General features: G+C 44.0%; 1 protein-coding gene across 2 annotated transcripts in view; it reads right to left on the reverse strand.

Annotated features, from left to right (window-relative positions):
* ATXN2L (ataxin 2 like) overlaps positions 1-20,171 on the reverse strand; it is an 88,133-nt gene extending 67,962 nt beyond the window's left edge. Inside the window, exons 1-7 of one of the 2 annotated variants that reach the window (XM_070944511.1) lie at positions 19,936-20,171; positions 12,929-12,965; positions 9,210-9,266; positions 8,582-8,653; positions 8,118-8,268; positions 7,889-8,013; positions 7,693-7,784 (exon numbers count right to left, since the gene is read on the reverse strand). In XM_070944511.1, the coding sequence (XP_070800612.1) occupies positions 7,693-7,784; positions 7,889-8,013; positions 8,118-8,268; positions 8,582-8,653; positions 9,210-9,266; positions 12,929-12,965; positions 19,936-20,171 (770 nt within the window). The remainder of the gene's footprint in view (positions 1-7,692; positions 7,785-7,888; positions 8,014-8,117; positions 8,269-8,581; positions 8,654-9,209; positions 9,267-12,928; positions 12,966-19,935) is intronic. The other variant, XM_070944510.1, reaches the window with a different exon arrangement.
* Positions 20,172-20,451: the final 280 nt, after the last annotated feature.

A 20,451-nucleotide genomic window follows, 5' to 3' on the forward strand; every position in this document is an offset into this window, starting at 1 on the left:
ACCTGTCCTTTGGAACAACCTGCCCCCGGAGATACGTAGGATCCCAGATCTCCGTTCTTTTCACCGTGCCCTTAAAACTTTTTTATTTCATCAAGCTGGGCTGGCTTGACCCCCCCCCCCCCTTAGACATTTTTAATTATTGATTTTAGTTGGGTGTTTTAAATTTTATGCCAAAACTTGTTTAATTCTTTTAAAATTAATCTTAAATGTGATGTTTTTAGTCTTGGCTGTTCACCACCCTGAGTCCAGTAGGAGAAGGGCGGTATAAAAATCTAATAAAATAAATAAATAAAATAAACTGCATACAAGGAAAACCAGATGAAAATGTTTCACAGATGGCATCTCCCACCAGCGAGAATAGCGAAAATGTTCCCCAGCAATTCTCCGAAATGCTGGAAATGTAAGATTAGTTATGGAACATTTTATCACCAATGGTGGACATGCCCAGTGGTGAAAATTTTTTTGGAAGAAAATTAAAAATTGGATCGAAGAAATAATCCAGAATTCAATAGAGGGAAAACCTGAACAGTTTCTATTAGGGATATCAATAGAAAATTACACTAAAGAAACACAGTATCTCATACTACATATATTGACTGCAGCACGTATTATATACGCGCAATACTGGAAGAAAGAAGAATTACCACCAGATAAGGATATAATTAAAAAGATTCTGGAATGCGCAGAACTGGATAAACTAACTAAAGAAATTCAGGGGAAAGAGGAAACCAAATACTATAAAGTGTGGAATAATTGGTATGAATGGCTGAAAAATAAGGAAATAAATTAAAGGAATGAAGAAGGGAAAGAGAAAAATGTGATAGATCAATTAACATGTTAGTAGAAATGAAATATGATAGGAGAAAAAGGCTGAATAAGTTAACATTATAATATCTGTAAATATTTACAGTTGCAAGAAAAAGTATGTGAACCCCTTGGGATTACGTGGAGTTTTGCATGAATTGGTCATAAAATGTGCTCTGAACTTCATCTAAGTCACAACAATAGAAAAACACAGTCTGCTTAAAATAATACTACACAAACATTAGATGTTGCCATGGTTTAATTGAACATAACATGTAAACATTCACAGTGCAGGGAGGAAAAAGTATGTGAACCTTTGGACTTAATAACTGGTTGACCCTCCTTTGGCAGCAATAACCTCAACCAAACGTTTCCTGTAGTTGCAGATCAGACCTGCACAACGATCTGGAGTAATTTTGGACCACTCCTCTTCACAAAACTGTTTCAGTGTAGCAATATTCTTGGGATGTCTGGTGTGAATCGCTCTCTTAAGGTCATGCCACAGCATTTCAATCGGGTTGAGGTCAGGACTCTGACTGGGCCACTCCAGAAGGCGTATTCTGTGCTGTTGAAGCCATTTTTTGGTTGAATTACTTGTATGCTTTGGGTCATTGTCCTGTTGCATCACCCATCCTCTGCGGAGCTTCAGTTGGTGGACAGATGGTCATACGTTTTTCTGCAAAATGTCTTGATAAACTCTGGAATTCATTTTCCCATCAATGACAACAATCCGTCCAGGCCCTGAGGCAGCAAAGCAGCCCCAAACCATGATGCTCCCTTCGCCATGTTTTACAGTGGGGATGAGGTTTTGATGTTGGTGTGCTGTGCCTTTTTTTCTCCACACAGTGTTGTGTGTTCTTCCCAAACAACTCAATTTTGGTTTCATCTGTCCACAGTATATTTTGCCAGTAATGCTGTGGAACATCCAGGTGCTCTTTTGCAAACTTCAAACGTGCTGCAATATTTTTTTTGGACAGCAATGGCTTCCTCCGTGGTGTCCTCCAATGTACTCCATTCTTGTTTAATGTTTTCCTTATTGTAGATGCGTCAACAAAAATGTTAGCATGTGCCAGAGATTTCTGTAGGTCTTTAGCTGACACTCTAGGATTCTTCTTTACCTCATGAAGCATTCTGCGCTGTGCTCTTGCAGTCATTTTTACAGGACGACCACGCCTAGGGAGAGTAGCAACAGTGCTAAACTTTCTCCATTTGTAGACAGTCTGTCTTACCGTGGACACATGATCAAGGCTTTTGGAGATACTTTTGTAACCCTTTCCAGCTTCATGCAAGTCAACAATTCTTGATCGTAGGTCTTCTGAGAGCTCTTTTCTGCGAGGCATGGTTCACATCAGACAGTGCTTCTTGAAACCAGTAAACCCAAAACAGGTGTGTGTTTTTAAAGGGCAGGACAGCTGTCAGCAACACATCCAATATCATCACACTGATTGGAGTCAAGGTTGGCTCACTCCTGGCTCCAATTAGCTCTTGGAGAAGTCATTAGGCTAGGGGCTCACATACTTTTTCCTCCCTGCACTGTGAATGTTTACATGTTATGTTCAATTAAACCATGGCAACATCTAATGTTTGTGTAGTATTATTTTAAGCAGGCTGTGTTTTTCTATTGTTGTGACTTGGATGAAGTTCAGAGCACATTTTATGACCAATTCATGCAAAACTCCACGTAATCCCAAGGGGTTCACATACTTTTTCTTGCAACTGTATATATAGTAAGAAATGGATCACTGTTATGTAGCTGAAAAAGAAATTAAGACTCTTGTATATGTTGTATGTCTATGTATGTCTTTTTAACCATGTTTAAAATAAAAAAACTTTGTTTTTTTAAAAAAAAGAATGTACATGTACTTTGATCGCAGACAGTGCCATTTTGTAGTCTGAGACTCGAAAGGAAAAATTGAATGACCAGTGCCTGTTACACATAAATGGCGAAATATTACAGCCAGGAGATAATACTGTTCACTTTAGGAGTATATCCCTAAAGAAGGGGACACGGATAGGAAAACATTGAAATTTATAAATGCTGATAAAAAAGATGGGTAATATATAGTCTACTACAGGGGTGTCAAACTCATATCCAGCCTGCAGGGTGCTTAGATCTGGCCCATGGGGCCAGCCTAGAAATAGCAAAGGACCAACCCACGGTGTCTCTGCTAGCAAAAATGGGCGCAGCCCCCCCCCTTCCGGCAACCAGTTTTGGCCATTAGAGTGCTGCAGGAGGCCTTCCAGGCCCAAAACGGGGCCTCCGGAGTGCTGCAGGAGGCCATTCTTGATTCAGGAGGTTATAAAAGGGAGGAAAGGTAAAATATTTTACCTTTCAGGCTTGCAGGATTCTGCTACTATAGCCTATGTCAATAATTTATAGTTCTAGTCAGTTTCTTGATCTGGTCTCTCTCTCGTAAGGTGATCAAGTAAGTATTAAAAAAACAAAATCACAGAAATGTACACCTATTTTTATAAGTGTACCAAACCATGTGTGTGGAGGTGCGGTCCAGTGTCACGTCCACCATGGCCATGCCCCCCCACCCCCACCCCCACCCCGGCCTTCCGAGGTCAAACACAACCCTGATGAGGCCCTCAATGAAATTGAGTTTGACACCCCTGGTCTACTACATCTGCTAAGAGGAATAAATGTTTATTGAAAGATAGCAATAGCACTTATATACTGCTTCATAGTGCTTTACAGCCCTCTCTAAGCAGTTTACAGAGTCAGCATATTGCCAATAATTTGGGTCCTCATTTTAGCAACCTCGGAAGAATGGAAGGCTGAGTCAACCTTGAGCCAGTCAGAATTGAACTGCTGAAAAGCCATTCTGCATTCTAATTTATTTATTATTTTTATTTATTTTTATTAATAAAATTTATATGCCACCCTATCTCCGAAGACTCAGGGCGGCTCACAACAATAAAACAATCAGTTAAAATTATAAAATACATAATATACGTATATAAGTTATATTAAAACCCCCAAACTCTAAAGACCCTCTCAGTCCAGGCTGGGTGATGTAAACAACCATGTTTTTAATTCGTGGCGGAAGGTGCTAAGGTCAGGGGCCAACCGGAGCCCCAGGGGGAGTTGATTCCAGAGGGTGGGCGTGCCCACAGAGAAAGCTCTACCCCTAGGGGTCGCCAGCCGACACTGTCTAGCCGACGGCACCCGGAGCAGGCCCTCCCTGTGAGAACACACCAGGCGATGGGCAGCTGTTGCTGGCAGCAGATGGTCCGCCAAATATCCTGGGCCTAAGCCATGTAGGGCTTTATAGGTCATCACCAGCACCTTGAATCTCACCCGGAGGGCAACCGGCAACCAATGCAAGTTGCGCAGGAGGGGTGTAACATGGGAGTATCGGGAGTCTCCCATCACAACCCGCGCGGCCGCATTCTGTACCAGTTGAAGTCTCCAAGTGGTCCTCAAGGGCAGCCCCATGTAGAGAGCATTACAGTAGTCAACACGGGAGGTAACTAGTGCATGAGTAACTGTGTGTAGGGCATCTCGGTCCAAATAGGGGCGCAACTGGCGGACCAGACGAATCTGGGCATATGCCCCCCTGGTCACGGCTGTTATATGATCTTCTAAACTCAGCCGTGAATCGAGGAGGACACCCAAGTTGCGTGCCCTGTCTGCAGGGGGCAAAATTTCACCCCCTATAGCCAGCGATGGAATCTCACCTTCGAACCGAGATGCCGGTATCCACAGCCACTCCGTCTTGGCAGGTATTCTGTCCCCGTACCACATACGCACCCCCACAGATGGCCCGGAGTTAATAAGCCACACGACAAAACTCTTTGAAGATAAAGCTGGCAGCAACCCAGTGGCTAGCTGCCAATTCAGACTTCACTCACACAAAACAAAGATTAGACTGCAAGCATTCTGATAAAACAGGCAGAGTTTCAACAATACAAGGATTAATCCAAATGCAGTCCGATAAAGCAGGCAAAGTCCAGTAACGCAGAGATCATGGATTATTTCCAGTTTTTGCTCGTCACAAACTGAACCGGCCACCACACCCACATTTATACCCTGTGGGGTGTGGTCCAGTGACTCAGCTAATCTCTGGCATGCCTTCCCCTCTGCTGCGCACGCTTCTCCCTGCGCCTCTGCCGAGGGTCCAGCCAGCACTTATCTTCTTCGTCACTGTCCACCTGTGGCTGCGGGGACGTGCTTGGCTCTGAGCCTATCATTTGGCCTTCGGTGTCCTCCGGAGGCATTGCCAGAGAGGAGGGTCCTGGAGAGGGAGGCCTTGCCAACTCCTCTCCCTCACTCTCAGAGTCTGCATCTGTCGATAGCCCAGGCTCAGGCAACGGAGCCACAACAGCAGGGTTGAGCCGAAGCCTGTTCCTCCCCATCCAGATCCGTACCGCTTCCAGGCACCGGGACATCACGTCGAGGGCATCACTGGGCTGGTTTGGGGTGGATATAAAAAGCTGGGTATCATCAGCGTACTGATGATACCCTACCCCGAAACCACGGATGATCTCCCCCGGCGGTTTCATATAAATTGTTGTTGTGGCCTGCCAGCAGCCAGCGGAGCTGGTGGCAGACTGACAGTGAGGAGGTTGGGGAGGAACATGGGCCAGTCCTGGAGTCTGGGGAAGGCTCTGATGAGTGCTCTGTGTCGGAGGCAGAGATGGGGCCAGGGCCGTCCGACAGTTATCAGCTGCCTTTGGAGTCGGATATCAGTGGGGCAGAAGAACAGCTGGAGCCTGTTCCCAATGTGCGCATGCGCAGAGCTGCCAGGAGAAGGCAACATTTAAGGAACAAGGGCCGACTCGGGAGTAAAGGCACAGGTGGATGGTGAATCGAAAAGAGCCGAGGTGGCACAGTGGTTAAGAGTGCAGTACTGCAGCTACTTCAGCTGACTGCTAGTTCAGCAGATCAAATCTCACCGGCTCAAGGTTGACTCAGCCTTCCATCCTTCTGAGGTGGGTAAAATGAGGACCCAGATTGTTGGGGGCAATATGCTATTTAGTATACTGTCTTTGGTGTAAGCCGCCCAGAGTCCTCGGAGAGTGGGCGGCATAGAAATATGACTAATAATAATAATAATAATAATAATAATAATAATAATAATAATAATGGCCCCTCCCATAGGGAATAAAGAGGAGCGAAGGTGAGGGGAGTTTGAAGGAGACAATTAGTTCAATTCATTAGGGTGAAGATCTGTTCCTGACTTCTTGCCAAGTAATTGCTGCTACAATGTGGCGTTTGGAAGATATCAGCCTGGCAACTCTCCAAGGCTGATAAAGGACTGTAGTTGTGAAATCTCATGAAAGACTGTTTGCCGGGACTTTGCTGGAGAGGAATCCCCTTTAAGTTAAATAAAAGAGATTTTATCGGGATGAGGAGTCTGCTTCATGGTCTTGGGAGGCCTAGGTCAGAACACTAATCACCGTGCCAAGGCTCTTTTAATGTAGATGTTTGAATGTAGTAAAGCAAAAAAAGATAGGGTCAAGAATGAACGAGCAGACTTAATACAAAAATCAGTATGGAAGTAGTGCACTGAGGTGGCTTAGCTATATAGAATTAATGAGTATCTAATAAATAAATATATAAAGCAAGAGTGAATAGGTATGGGGAGGAATGAGAAAGTAATGCCCTGGATTTCTGAACATCTAAAAAACAGAGGGGAGAATTTTAAAAAAGGGAATATATACATTGATGTACAGAGACAAAGAAAGCAAGAGTGGCTTGCAAGCATAGAAAGGTTTGAAGATCGAACAGTGACTATATTTTAGAGTTACATTTTCTTTTATTTCCTGCTTTAATGTTTTTGTCCATTACTCCTTGTTTTTTGTTTTACATAACACTTAGTACAAAAAGAAATAACAATTGTGTACACAGACACGTCTATATTGAATGTGTGTATGTGTGCGTGCAAACACACACACACACACATTCTTTCCCCCCTCCCATCTTTAATTGGATCATAACATTTGGCTTGGTTAACTTATGTTTTTAGTATATGTATGTTTATCTTTGATGAATTATAAGCCGCCCAGAGTTACCCTGTGGTAAGATGGGCAGCCAATAAACTTTATAAATAAATAAGCAAGCAAGGAAAAATAAGTACAGGCTTCTGCTACTTCGGTATACTGTTGAATTTAGGAGCATAACAAAAACTAGTAATGTAGTGAAACAAGCTATGTTAACAATATAAAGTACAACTGAATTGGTTAGTAGTCCAAAGTGACCATGCATGAGCCCTAATATTCACTGCATTCAGTATTTATTAGATTTATATCTCCTGTATTTTGTGCAACTCAAGAAGCATAATGCTCTCCTTATATTTTCCCCATAAAAGTCCTGAGGTGAATTGGGTGAGAGTGTATTTCTGCCCCTAAGTCATCCAACTGGCTTCCATTCCAAGAGAGGACTAGAATGGTCTCTCAGTTTCTAGTCCAGCACCTAAACTAAATTGAATCCTGGAGTCCACCCTCAAGTGCAGATAATGCAAGGGTAGCGTTGTTATTATAATATTCCAATGGACATGTCTCATCATGGAACATTCACTGTTTCTGCTATCAAATATTTCATTTTCTAAAGTAACCACCAACAGCCTGTAATAAACAGGTGGAACTGAGGATAGAGAAAGGATGAAACTATTCACAAATACTGACATTTAAAGGGTTGAGACGATTACCTCCGAATTGTCTTGACAGTCTACTCTTCTTTATCCATTGATTTCTGCCAACTAATCAAAGCCTTACAAGTCCTGGTATGTTAACCAACTCTCATTTATTAAGTGAAAAAGAAAGAAAAACAACCTAGACTCTATTTTAATAGCCTACCAAATGATATCCTTGTTATCAACTGCTTTGCCCCCCAACCTTCTCACACACACACATATATATATGGCTAAATCATTAACTTACGTATATGATGAGAGACTGCTATCATACGTTGTCTTCACACCATAATTTTCCTCGTTGAATTTGAACATCTCATTTGGGTCCCAGCCATTAGACTGAAATCAGAGATAAATGCTTTAGCACCTTTGCTGTAACAAAGCTTAGTGAAGCAGCTCTAAGTAAATCTATTTTGAGGACTCAAGCCTTATCAGTTACTCACCATATCTGATTCTAAGTCATAATCATCACTGTTGCTATCTCCCCCTTCCCAGCGTTGTAGTACTTTCTCTTTGTGCTCCCCGTTCACTTTAGAATTCATGGCAATGGCAGAATCTGTGAACTTATCTAAGACACACGACAGAAAGAAAGGTCAGGATAGAAAGGATTCAAGTTCTCCCGCATGCCTCCTCCCATCACATCTCAATTCTGTTATTTTAAGGCTGTATTACCTTTGGTGGCATAGTTAAAATCAACATTGCGGAAGTGCACTAACATGACATCAGCAGGCTTGAAAACCATAGTGTCTACAATATCCTCCCTCCTCGGCCCTACTGGCTGATCAGGCACCTTCTTGTGCACAGCATCCACAGCCAGCTCAAACTGTAAAAAAATAAAAATAAAAATCTTAATACAGGCTGCCTATTCCTACTATAGAAAACCACATAAAATTTGAAAACATGCCGTATCACAATCCACTGGTCCCTAAGCACTATTTCCAGATATTCACCCTTGTCATCTCATAGTAACAGGCTACTTAAGCAAGCTTTGTGAAGTTTGGGGAGAAAGGATGCTTCCTGTATCCAAAGTTCCAATATAAAATAAAGCTAAATACTTAAGTACAATTAAGGAATAAACTTCATTGAACCTGTTAGCTAACGTTCTAAGAAAACTAGTCAGCAAAAAAAGTATTCACCTTAGAACTCAGGGTCTTAAAAATTCCTTCAAATGTGCTTCCACTTTTCACTTTCACATCGCATGTTGATCCCTGGGAAGAGAACCAAAGGGAAGGAATACTTTAAAAAAAGGATACAGGGATACTTCAAATTGCAAATCAAAGCATCCCCCCCATACACCTATAATCAATTTAGTTGGAAGGTTGTTAAAATAAAGCAAAGTAAACTGAAGAAATTCAAGAGAAAACCTTGACTCATTTACACAATGCTTAGCACGAACCATTCTTAAGGCACATAGCCATGAGACCCGGAAGGGGAAACAGCAAACTGCAGGCATCCCACCTTCCTTTGGTTGAGAACCTTGCAATTTTTGCATTGTCTACCATTTTAAAATCAACCCAAAATAGCTGGGACTAAAATTCTTAACGTGAAGATCTGAGTTCAAAGAATAATGTAAATCAAATTACAACATGGATCAGTATATCATGAGAGCAATGCCTATATAAAACAAATGCTCAACTCTTCTTGCAGGACAACCACATGAAATCAAAGTATTGAAAGAAATCCCATCATTTACCTTCCACCCTATAAACATGCACCTGTACGTCTATCTTTCCTACATTCTTAATTTATCACCAGGAGACTCACCACAACTGCTGTTAGAAAGTGCAGCATTCGGGAATTGTTATAAACACCCTCAAAAGCCTGGGAGGAATGGAAAAATAAGTGTCACCAAGACATATGTAAGCATCCATTGCCCAATGCTACAACATTCCCAATAATTAGGAAGGCAACTGAAAGATTCCAGAAAATGTATATACCTGTTGTAACAAATATAGGCCTAAATAACTATTATGTCATTTGTTTTCTCAGTAAGGAGCTTCCTTCATGAATCTTAGTATATAGGAGGCTTGGCACAGGTTCAAACTGTATTACTACTTCTCATAAGAGTTTGGATAGAGGGTCTATAGTTGAAAATGAACATTATATTGGGATTTTCACAATTCAGTATCTTCTTTCTTTCTTTCTTTTATTAGATTTATATACCGCCCTACTCCCGAAGGACTCAGGGCGGTGAACAGGCACAAAATAAAATACATAAATACAAAAGTTAAAAGATATAATTAAAACCAGATTAAATAATTTAGCCCAAGACAATTAAAAAATCCCAATAATTTAAAACAAATTAAAATTTTGATGTAAAAGAATTTTAAAACAGGGGAGAAAATTAGGCCAGGCCGGCTTGCTGGAATAGAAGAATTTTAAGAGCACGGCGGAAAGTGCGTAGATCCAGGATCCTCCGTATCTCTGGGGGGAGCTCGTTCCAAATAGTGGGTGCCCCCAAAGAGAAGGCCCTCCCCCTGGGGGCCGCCAGTCGACATTGTTTAGCTGACGGCACCCAGAGGAGCCCCTCTCTATGAGAGCGTACCAGCCGGTGGGAGGCTGCTTGTGATAGTAGGCGGTCCTGTAAATAACCAGGTCCTAAGCCATGGAGCGCTCTAAAGGTGTTAACCAGAACCTTGAAACGCACCCGGAAGACCACCGGGAGCCAGTGCAGCTCGCGCAGGAGAGGTGTCACACGGGAGCGCCATGTTGCTCCCATAACCACCCGCGCGGCCGCACTCTGCGCCAGTTGGAGCCTCCGGGTGCTCCTCAAGGGGAGCCCCATGTAGAGCGCGTTGCAGTAGTCCAGGAGGGAAGTGACGAGGGCATGAGTGACCGTGCGTAAGGAGTCCCGATCCAGAAAGGGACGCAACTGGCGAATCAGGCGAACCTGATGAAAAATCCTCCCGGTCACGGCCGTCAAGTGCTCTTCTAAAGACAGCCGTGAATCCAGGAGGACACCCAAGTTGCAAGCCCTCTCCGTGGAGGCCAGCGATTTGCCCCCAATAGTCAGCAATGGCGTCAACTGACTATATCGGGACGTCAGAAACCACAGCCACTCGGTCTTGGATGGGTTGAACCTGAGCCTGTTCCTCCCCATCCAGATCCGCACGGCCTCCAGACACCGGGACATCACTTCAAGGGCATCGTTGGGGTGGTCCGGGGTGGAGATGTACAGCTGGGTGTCATCAGCGTACTGATGGTACTTCACCCCAAAACCACGGATGATCTCGCCCAGCGGCTTTACATAAATGTTGAACAGAAGGGGCGAGAGGACCGACCCTTGTGGCACCCCACATACGAGGGGCCTCGGGGTCGACATCTGTCCCCCTGCCAACACAGACTGCAACCGGTCAGAGAGAAAGGAGGAGAACCACCGTAGAACAGTGCCCCCCACCCCTAACTCTTCCAACCGGTGCAGCATGATACCATGGTCGATGGTATCAAAAGCCGCTGAGAGGTCTAATAGGACCAGGACAGAGGAGCAGCCCCTGTCCCGAGCCCTCCAGAGATCATCAACCAACGCGACCAATGCCGTTTCCGTGCTGTACCCAGGCCTGAAGCCCGACTGGAATGGATCCAGATACGTCGTTTCATCCAGGTACTGGGGGAGCTGTCGCGCAACCACACTCTCAACAACCTATGCAACAAAACGAAGGTTGGAGACTGGATAGTTAGCCAACACTGCCGGGTCCAGGGAAGGCTTCTTGAGGAGAGGCCTCACCACCGCCTCTTTCAAGGCGGCAGGGAAGTCACCCTCACCCAACAAAGCATTTATAATCCCCTGGAGCCAGCCTCGCGTCACCTCCCGGGAAGCCAGCACTAACCAGGAGGGGCATGGGTCCAATAAACATGTGGTCGTGTTCAGTCCACCCAGAATCCTGTCCACGTCGTCAGGGGTCACAGGATCAAACTCATCCCAGATAACATTCTCAAGACCTGCCTCAGTCAACCCCCCTGGAACTACCCAGTCGGAGTCCAGATCTTCCCGAATCTGAGTGATTTTGTCATACAGATATTGAACAAAATCCTCGGCTCTACCCTCCAAGGGGTCCTCCCGCGCTTCCTGGTGGAGCAGGGAGCGGGTCACCCTAAACAGAGCGGCCGGGCGATTATCTGATGACGCAATAAGAGCAGCAAAATATGTACATTTTGCTGCTTTTATTGCCACTAGGTAATTCTTAATATGAGATCTTACCAGTGTCCGGTCGGATTCAGAAAGACTGGCCCTCCAACTACTCTCTAGGCGTCTTTTCCGGCACTTCATCTCCCTCAGCTCCTCAGTGAACCGAGGAGCTAGGTGAGATCGGCGCCGGGTCAGAGGCCGCAAAGGAACAACCCGATCCAGAGCTCCAGCGGCCGCCCTATCCCAGGCGGCCACTAGGTCCCTAGTCGAGGCGTGTGCCAGAGCCTCAGGAAATGGCCCAAGCTCCATCTGGTATCTGAAATTGAAGCATTCAAATATTTGTCACAAAATAAATCAAAATAATGTTGTTTATGATACAGGTTGATATGAAAAGTAGTTTTCTTTTTCAAAACAAAAATGGTGCCTTTCAGTGATTTAACTCCACTAATCTTAACAAAGTTGCAAATTTAGAAAAAAAACATAATTATAAGCAGACTTTGCTGCACCTCAACAACAAATGACATGCTGAAAATCTAGAGGTAATTTAGCGTTACAAATTTGAACTAAATTTATTACATGAGATTATTTTATTCCAGATAGTATTTATACTTTGCTACTGTTATAGGAATTTCAAATAAAAGAAATATAATACAAATTAACACAAAGACACAGAAATGGTTTTAACTGTAGTCATAGCAGATACATAAGATTCTAGGGCAGTGATGGCTAACCTTTTTGCTGTTGTGTGCCAAAAATGGGGGGAGTGGGTTGGGTCGCGCCTTCGTGTGCCCACACCCATAATTCAATGCCCCCCAGTGCCCCCCCATGCATGCACGCATGACCCCCCTGCATGCGCGTGTGACCCCACTGCATTCCCCTGCTTTTGGCACGTGATGGCAAAAAGGTTACCGGTGGGTCCAGTAGGCCCGTTTTTTCGCCCTCCTCAGGCTCCAGAGGCCTGGGGAGGGTGAAAACGGCCTTCCTCATTCTCCTGGAGGCCCTCCGGAGGCTGGAAATGGCCCGTTTCTCGACTTCCAGTGGACCCGGAAGGCCCGAAAATCAGCTGGCCAGCACACACATGCATGCTGGAGCTGAGCTAGGGCAATGCTTGCGTACCCACAGATATGGCTCCGCGTGCCACCCTTGGCACACGTGCCATAGGTTCCCCATCACAGTTCTAGGGAGTCTTTTACCACATGTCATAATTCTTAGGCTAGGGGTACATTTATAGCCATAAGAACTGAAGCCTACTAGCAGATATATTTATTGGCAAAGACTGGTAGTAGAAACCTCAAATCTCTACCAGTTACACAAATCATACAGATTAGATATGACAATGGTTTATAGTACAACTTACAGGAGATTGTGGAGGTCTTTTGCCTGTACTCTGGCCCCTGAAAATAAATCAGGCACACATGTAATTAATAATGCAAAATGCAAACTCTTTAAAACAATAGGTACATTTGGTGCATAAATTCATCATTCCTTTTTTGCTTTAATTTATATGCCGCCCTTCTCCGGAGACTCAGGGAGGCTTACAATGCGTTAAGCAATAGCCTTCATACTTTTGTATATTTATACAAAGTCAGTTATGAATCCAATTCACAGGAGTACTCACCACTAACAAGAACCCCATACTTTACTACCAAAATAATTAAACAGACTTCCTAATTCAGCTAAGACAGACATAACTTCCTTTCCATGGACACAACTTTCTGACAAAGCAGTGCATGTACTCATCCTCTACAAACATAAAAGTAGATGTTGCTTCAATGGACACAAAGTGTTACTGGCAGATGCACCCAAGAATTTTATGTGTATGAAAAGAAGCTTAGAATGGATTTGCTTTGCCTCAAATCCATGTTTTCTGAGCTTTCTACGTTATCTAAATTTGGAATAACATTTTGCACAATTCATCAAAATTTCCCAGCCAATTTAAAATAAGTGGGAGATAACTAGGTGATAATTCAATCAGAATAGCAAAAGGAGCTCCTTATATCAAATATCCCGATGAGCTCCTTCATTACTATGCTTTACTCTGTCATAACCACAATGATCACAAAAATATACCCAACCCCTGGGAACGCAACAAGACAGACAGAAAATTGTTGTTCCCAGATTTTATGATTGGATAGATAACAAGAGGGTAGCCAAGACAAATGTATAGTGTTAGAACAAAAATATAGATGTTATTATAGATAAATGTTTAAGAGATAAATATACAGAAATAAGGGGAAAAGTATTAATATCATATCATATTATGTTTAAATAGTGAACAAAGCTTAAGAACTGCATGTTTATATGAGTACTAATATTATTGTAAAGTGATGGAAGATGTTTGGAACCAGTGATGTCATATCTATGTCCAATGTTTTTTTTAATTTTGTATATTTTTTTTTAAAAAAAGACAGACAGAAACCATGATCTTGTTCAACCTTATAAAATTGATGCATGGCTCAGCAAATGTTATTTAGTCCTGCTCTTTCTTAAACCAGAGATTTATGCTAGGCTACGAAATAAAAGAAAAAGAAAGAAAACAACCATTTTTAAGCAGCATGCTGGGCAAAACTCATTTCTGGAAGGTATCACCACTCATATATACAGGTAGTCCTCAATTTACAACAGTTTGCTTAGTGACTGTTCAAAGTTATAACGGCACTGAAGAAAGAGACTTATGACCATTTTTCACACTTATGACTGTTGAAGCATCCGCATTGTCATGTGATTTACATTCAGATGCTTGACAAGTAGCTCACATTTATCATGGTTGCAATGTCCCAGGGTCATGTGATCACCTTTTGCAACCTTCTGACAAGCAGTCAATGGGGAAACCCAGATTCACTTAACAACCGTGTTACTAATTTAACAACTGCAGTGATTCACTTAACAAATGTAACAAGAAAAGTCATAAAATGGGACAAGACTCACTTAACAAATTTCTCACTTAGCAACATAAATTTTGGGCTCAACTGTGGTCGTAAGTTGAGGACTACCTGTATTTTTTTTTTTTATTTTTTTTTTTAATTTGATTTATATGCCGCCCTTCTCCGGAGACTCAGGGCGGCTTACAATGTGCTCAGCAATAGCCTTCATACTTTTGTATATTTATACAAAGTCAGCTTATTGCCCCCACAAACTGGGTCCTCATTTAACCTACCTTAGAAAGGATGGAAGGCTGAGTCAACCTTGAGCCTTGGAGAGATTCGAACCAGCAGTAAATTGCAGGCAGCTGTGTTAATAACAGGGTGCTTTAAACCACTGTAGTACCAAGGCTTCCTCTGTATAAGGAAGTTCTTTTAATTAAGCAGACCAAGATGCTGCAATGTCTGAAAGTAGTTCTGTTGGATGCATGGTTTTTCTGATGTCTTTTAATATATTGGATTGTGTTAGGAAATGGTCATTGCCTAACTAGTTGGCCAGGCAATAATATAATCCAACATTGTATGTTTGTATTGTGTAAATGTATTGTTGCTTTAAGAACATTGCTGAGTCATTCTGCATCCTGATTGGATAAGCTCTGTAGCCAATGTATTTAAGGAGACCTTTATTGTGGTTAGTGTAAACACTACACCATAGTTGGTACTGGCCTCCCGGGAGGTTACACGAGGCTGGCTCCAGGGGATTATAAGTGCTTCTCTGAGTGAGGGTGCCTTTCCCGCTGCCTTGAAAGAGGCAGTGGTGAGGCCCCTCCTCAAGAAGCCTTCCCTGGACCCGGCTGAATTAGCCAACTGCCATCCGGTCTCCAACCTTCGTTTTGTGGCGAAGGTTGTTGAGAGTGTGGTGGCACGACAACTGCCCGGGCACCTGGATGAAGCTATCTATCTGGACCCGTACCAGTCAGGCTTCAGGCAGGGGTACAGCACAGAAACGGCATTGGTCGTGTTGGTGGATGATCTCTGGAGGGCTCGGGACAGGGGCTGCTCCTCTGTCCTGGTCCTGTTAGATCTGTCAGCGGCTTTTGATACCATCAATCATGGTATCATGCTGCAGAGGTTGAGGGGGTTAGGAATAGGGGGAACCGTTTTGCGGTGGTTCTCCTCCTTCCTCTCCGACCGCTCGCAGTTCGTGTTGACAGGGGGGCAGAGGTCGACTTCGAGGCACCTTGCATGGGGAGTGCCGCAGGGGTTGGTCCTCTCGCCCCTTCTGTTCAACATTTATGTGAAGCCGCTGGGTGAGATCCGTGGTTTTGGGGTGAGAGTCCATCTGTACGCTGATGATACTCAGCTGTACATCTTCACCCCAGACCACCCCAACGATGCCCTTGATGTGATGTCTCGCTGCCTGGAGGCCGTGCGGGTCTGGATGGGGAGAAATAGGCTCAGACTCAACCCCTCCAAGACCGAGTGGCTGTGGTTCCCGGCGTCCCGATATAGTCAGCTTGTGCCATCGCTGACTATTGGGGGTGAGTCTTTACCCCCCACAGAGAGGGCCCGCAATCTGGGTGTCCTCCTGGACGCACGGTTGTCTTTAGAAGAACATATGACGGCCGTGGCCAGGGGGGCTTTTTATCAGGTTCGCCTGATCCGCCAGTTGCGGCCCTTTCTGGACCGCGACGGCTTGCGCACAGTCACTCACGCCCTTGTCACCTCCCAACTAGACTACTGCAATGCTCTCTACATGGGGCTCCCCTTGAAAAGCACCCGGAGGCTCCAACTGGTCCAGAATGCGGCCGCGCGGGTGGTTATGGGTGCAACTCGTTGTGCCCACGTGACACCCCTCCTGTGCGAGCTGCACTGGCTCCCAGTGGTCTTCCGGGTGCGATTCAAGGTGTTGGTTACCACCTTTAAAGCGCTCCATGGCATTGGACCTGGATACCTTTGAGACCGTCTTCTGCCACCAGTAGCCTCCCACCGGCCAGTTCGCTCCCACAGAGAGGGTCTCCTCAGGGTGCCATCAGCCAAATTATGTCGGCTGGCGACACCCAGGGGGAGGGCCTTCTCTGTGGGAGCCCCTGCCCTTTGGAATGATCTGCCCCCAGAAATTCGTAAAATCCCTCAAAACCATGTTGTTCCGCCAGGCTGGGCTATCAATGTAAAGATTTTAATTGGTTTTAAATGGGATTTTAAATTTGGGGTTTTATAAATTGGGCCTATTATTTAATAATTTTAATTATTTTTAAATTTTGTCTGTCTTTTGTGTTTTTAATTAGGCTGTACACCGCCCTGAGTCCTTCGGGAGAAGGGCGATATAGAAATAAAATAAATAAATAAATAATAATGTGTGCCAACCATGTTTTAAACAACGTTGTTAATTCATCTACTGGAGAATTACCATTTAAACTATGGCATGGTAGAAAACCTAATCTTAGTTGTTTGCATACGTTTGGTGCTCCTGCTTGGATTCACATTCCCTCTCCATTAAGACGGAAGGGACAACAGAAAGCTAGAAAAATGTTTTTTGTTGGATATGAATCGAACCACCAATCGTTTAGATTCTGGTTGCCAGGAACCACTAGCATTTATTGTAGCGCTAGTGCAAAATTCCTGGAGCATGTAGGTTGGGATAAGCTTGAGCAAGCTGATTACAGAAATGATGATAATGTTATTATTGAAAATCAAATATTCAGTGATACCCCTGATGAAGATATAGGTAGAGTCTACTGTAAAAGAAGGAGGAAGTTTAGGGGAGGAGACAGATGAAATACCAGTTATGAGTCGTGCATTGCCTAGGAGATCTACTCGGGTAAGACATCCGCCCAATAGGTATCAAGCAAGCATGGTTTGCCATGTAAATGTAGAACCTTCCAATTTTGATGATATCAAGACGTATCCTGAAAAGGATCAAATGGCATGGAAGGAGGCTATGAATAGAGAACTCAAATCTTTAAGAGAGTTAGATGTATATGAAAATGTTCAGTTACCACCAGGAGAAAGGATGATTGGTTGTAAATGGGTCTATAAGTTAAAGACAGGTATTGATGGTGGAAATGTAACCCATAAAGCTCGTTTAGTCGCTCAAGGTTTTGCACAGTCTGAAAGAGACTATGATGAGGTTTTTGCTCCCAGTTTAAGAGCAACCACATTGAGAGCAATGCTAGTGTGGGCGGCGAAGAATGATTATAAGATTACTCATATAGATGTTGAGACAGCATATTTGCATGCACCTTTACATCACAACATTTATATGAGGAAGCCGTTAGGTGTAAGAACGGATGATCGAACCGATTGGTGGAAATTAAAAAAGAGCCTTTACGGTTTGAAGCAATCAGGGTTTGAATGGAATAGGTGTATTGTGAAAGAGCTGAATGCTATGGGGTTTATAGAAGGTGTAGCAGATAAATGTCTCTTTAAACGGGAGAAAGATGGTTTAATGTCATTTTTGCTCTTGTTTACAGATGATATTGCTATAGTAACGAAGACTGAACAGGAAGCAATAGAAATTATTAAGTTGTTACAGGATAAATTTAGGATAAGAAATCTGGGTAATATAAAGCATTATTTAGGTCTTGATGTTATAAGAACTGCTAGAGGATATAAACTGTCTCAATCTAGCAAGATTAACCAAATGTTAAAACACTATAATATGGAGTCATGTAAGCCAGCAAAAACTCCTATGGATCAGGATTTCAAACATGGAGAGATACAAAGTCCTGTATTCAGCAAAGAGATTTATCAATCTTTAATAGGAAGTCTATCATATATCAGTAATTGGTCGAGGCTGGATATTTCCTATTGTGTTAATCAATTAGCAAGATATAATGCAGAACCAACAGAGAGGCATTGACAAGCTGCAAAGCGGATATTAAGATACTTGACATTAACAATGCATTACGCGTTATATTTGGAACCTAACTGTGATCTTATACTGACTGCATATGCTGATGCTAGTTTCGCTACTGATTTATCTACCAGAAAATCATCAGGTATTGCGATAATGTTAGGGAATTCGTTAATTGGACGGAAATCGATCAGGCAGAAGCATATTAGTCTATTCACCATGGAGGCGGAATTTTCTTGTCATTAATGTGCACAGACCTAATATACAGCTAATGATAGATATCGGCTTAACTGTAGATTATCCAATTGTAGTTTTTGAGGACAACCAAGCCGCCATAAAAATGGCTACCAATTTGGTGGTGAAGAAGAGGTCTAAATATACTGACATTCGATATTTGAATGTACGGCAGAATATACAGAGCAATATGATAAAATTGGGATACTGTATGTCGGAGAACAATATTGCTGACAATTTTACTAAAGCGCAGGGTGCGATCAAACATAGGACATGTTGCGAAAGTTATGGGTTAAGATTGTGAACCAGTATATATTGTCCTGTCCAAGGGGGAGTATGTTAGGAAATGGTCATTGCCTAACTAGTTGGCCAGGCAATAACATAATCCAACATTGTATGTTTGTATTGTGTAAATGTATTATGTTGCTTTAAGAACATTGCTGAGTCATTCTGCATCCTGATTGGATAAGCTCTGTAGCCAATGTATTTAAGGAGACCTTTATTGTGGTTAGTGTGAACACTACACCATATTTTTACCTGCTACTATGCTGTAACTATTTTTGATCTCTCTAAATGGTCATTGTTTGATCATGGTTTATTTATTACTGTTTTCTGATATTTATTGAACTGTTTTTATATTGTTCCTGAATGTTCCTTGTATTTTTCTACAAACTGGTAAGATGATTTTATATCCCTGGATTGATCTTATATTGCACTTTATATGGGTAAGACTTGGATTGTTAAAGGACTATGAATTCGCTTTACCCTTAAAGTAAAATACTATAAAACCAGTTTGTCTGCATGTTATTCACAATTACTCTCAAAACCGTTTCCGTGCGTAAAAATTTCTGATGGTACTGCTTTATAAACCATGACTCTGGTGGTGACACAACAATATCCTTAACAGATTGTACATTAGCATGCAATTAAGTCAACCGAATTTACTTCCGAGAAAACATTGTTCCGATGCTCAATTGGCATCCGAAATTAATCCTTCCCAAAGCAGTCAAAGTCTACTCCACGACAAGGAGTGCAACTCAGCCCAGGAGGGATCGTGGTGTTTCTTTTCCCGAAAGACAGAGAAGAGCCACACACATCCCTTCCGCAATCACACATGCCAGAGATGGATGACTGGGGAAGATTCTAAGCGCGGGGGGGGGGGCGGGCAGGGAGTCTAGCGGTGTGCGCCTTCCGGTCTCAGCAGGGCGTACGCTGAGAAGAGCGGCACCCAATCAGTGGCAAAGCAGCCCAACTCCGCTTATCGGGTCTACGCATACACCCCCCGCCCCCCGAGTCCTCCCGTCAACCCTTTTGGGGTGGGAACGTAACAGTACCTTCCCTTTCGGTCTTTGCCGCCAGGATCCCTTCCTTTCCTTCGCTCATACAAACCAGCGCACTTCGGTCAAGCCTTACCTGGTGCCGCTTCCTCCAGGGGGGGCTCCTCCGCCGCTAACCGGGGTAGCCACCATTGTATCTCTAGGTCCGCCCACGGCCCCGGGGCTGAGGTTCCCGTTGGGGCTGGCCGGGGGTGGGTTGACTTTGCGTGAGGCGGCGGCGGTGGTATTAGCGGCCGGAGGCGGCGGAGAGGGGCCCGAGGAAGGCGCAGCAGGTTGAGGGGAAGGCGGCGGCGGCAGCGGTTGTTTCAACATGGCGCTGGCGGCGGCGAGGCGCCCCTACTCCTCAGCACGCGTTCAACGACGTCGAGCGAAAAGGGGGGGGGAGCGGAGCGAAGGGGGCAGGGCGACCGAGACCCTTGCCCCGTGCGCGCGCACCTCCCGGGCTTTGCCTGTATGGGCTGCCTCTAAAGCGGCGAGTTAAAAATACGAGGCGAAGGAAGGGGAAAAAAAGGCGATCAGTCAAGGCAAGCCAAGAAGCCCGTTTGTTTCAGACTTTAACTCCGCGATACAGGCAACGCCGTCCGCTCCTGCC

This window comes from Pituophis catenifer, unplaced genomic scaffold (assembly GCF_029215685.1).
Source record: "Pituophis catenifer annectens isolate HBS135680 unplaced genomic scaffold, rPitCat1.0.hap2 SCAF_5, whole genome shotgun sequence".
NCBI lineage: Eukaryota > Metazoa > Chordata > Lepidosauria > Squamata > Colubridae > Pituophis > Pituophis catenifer.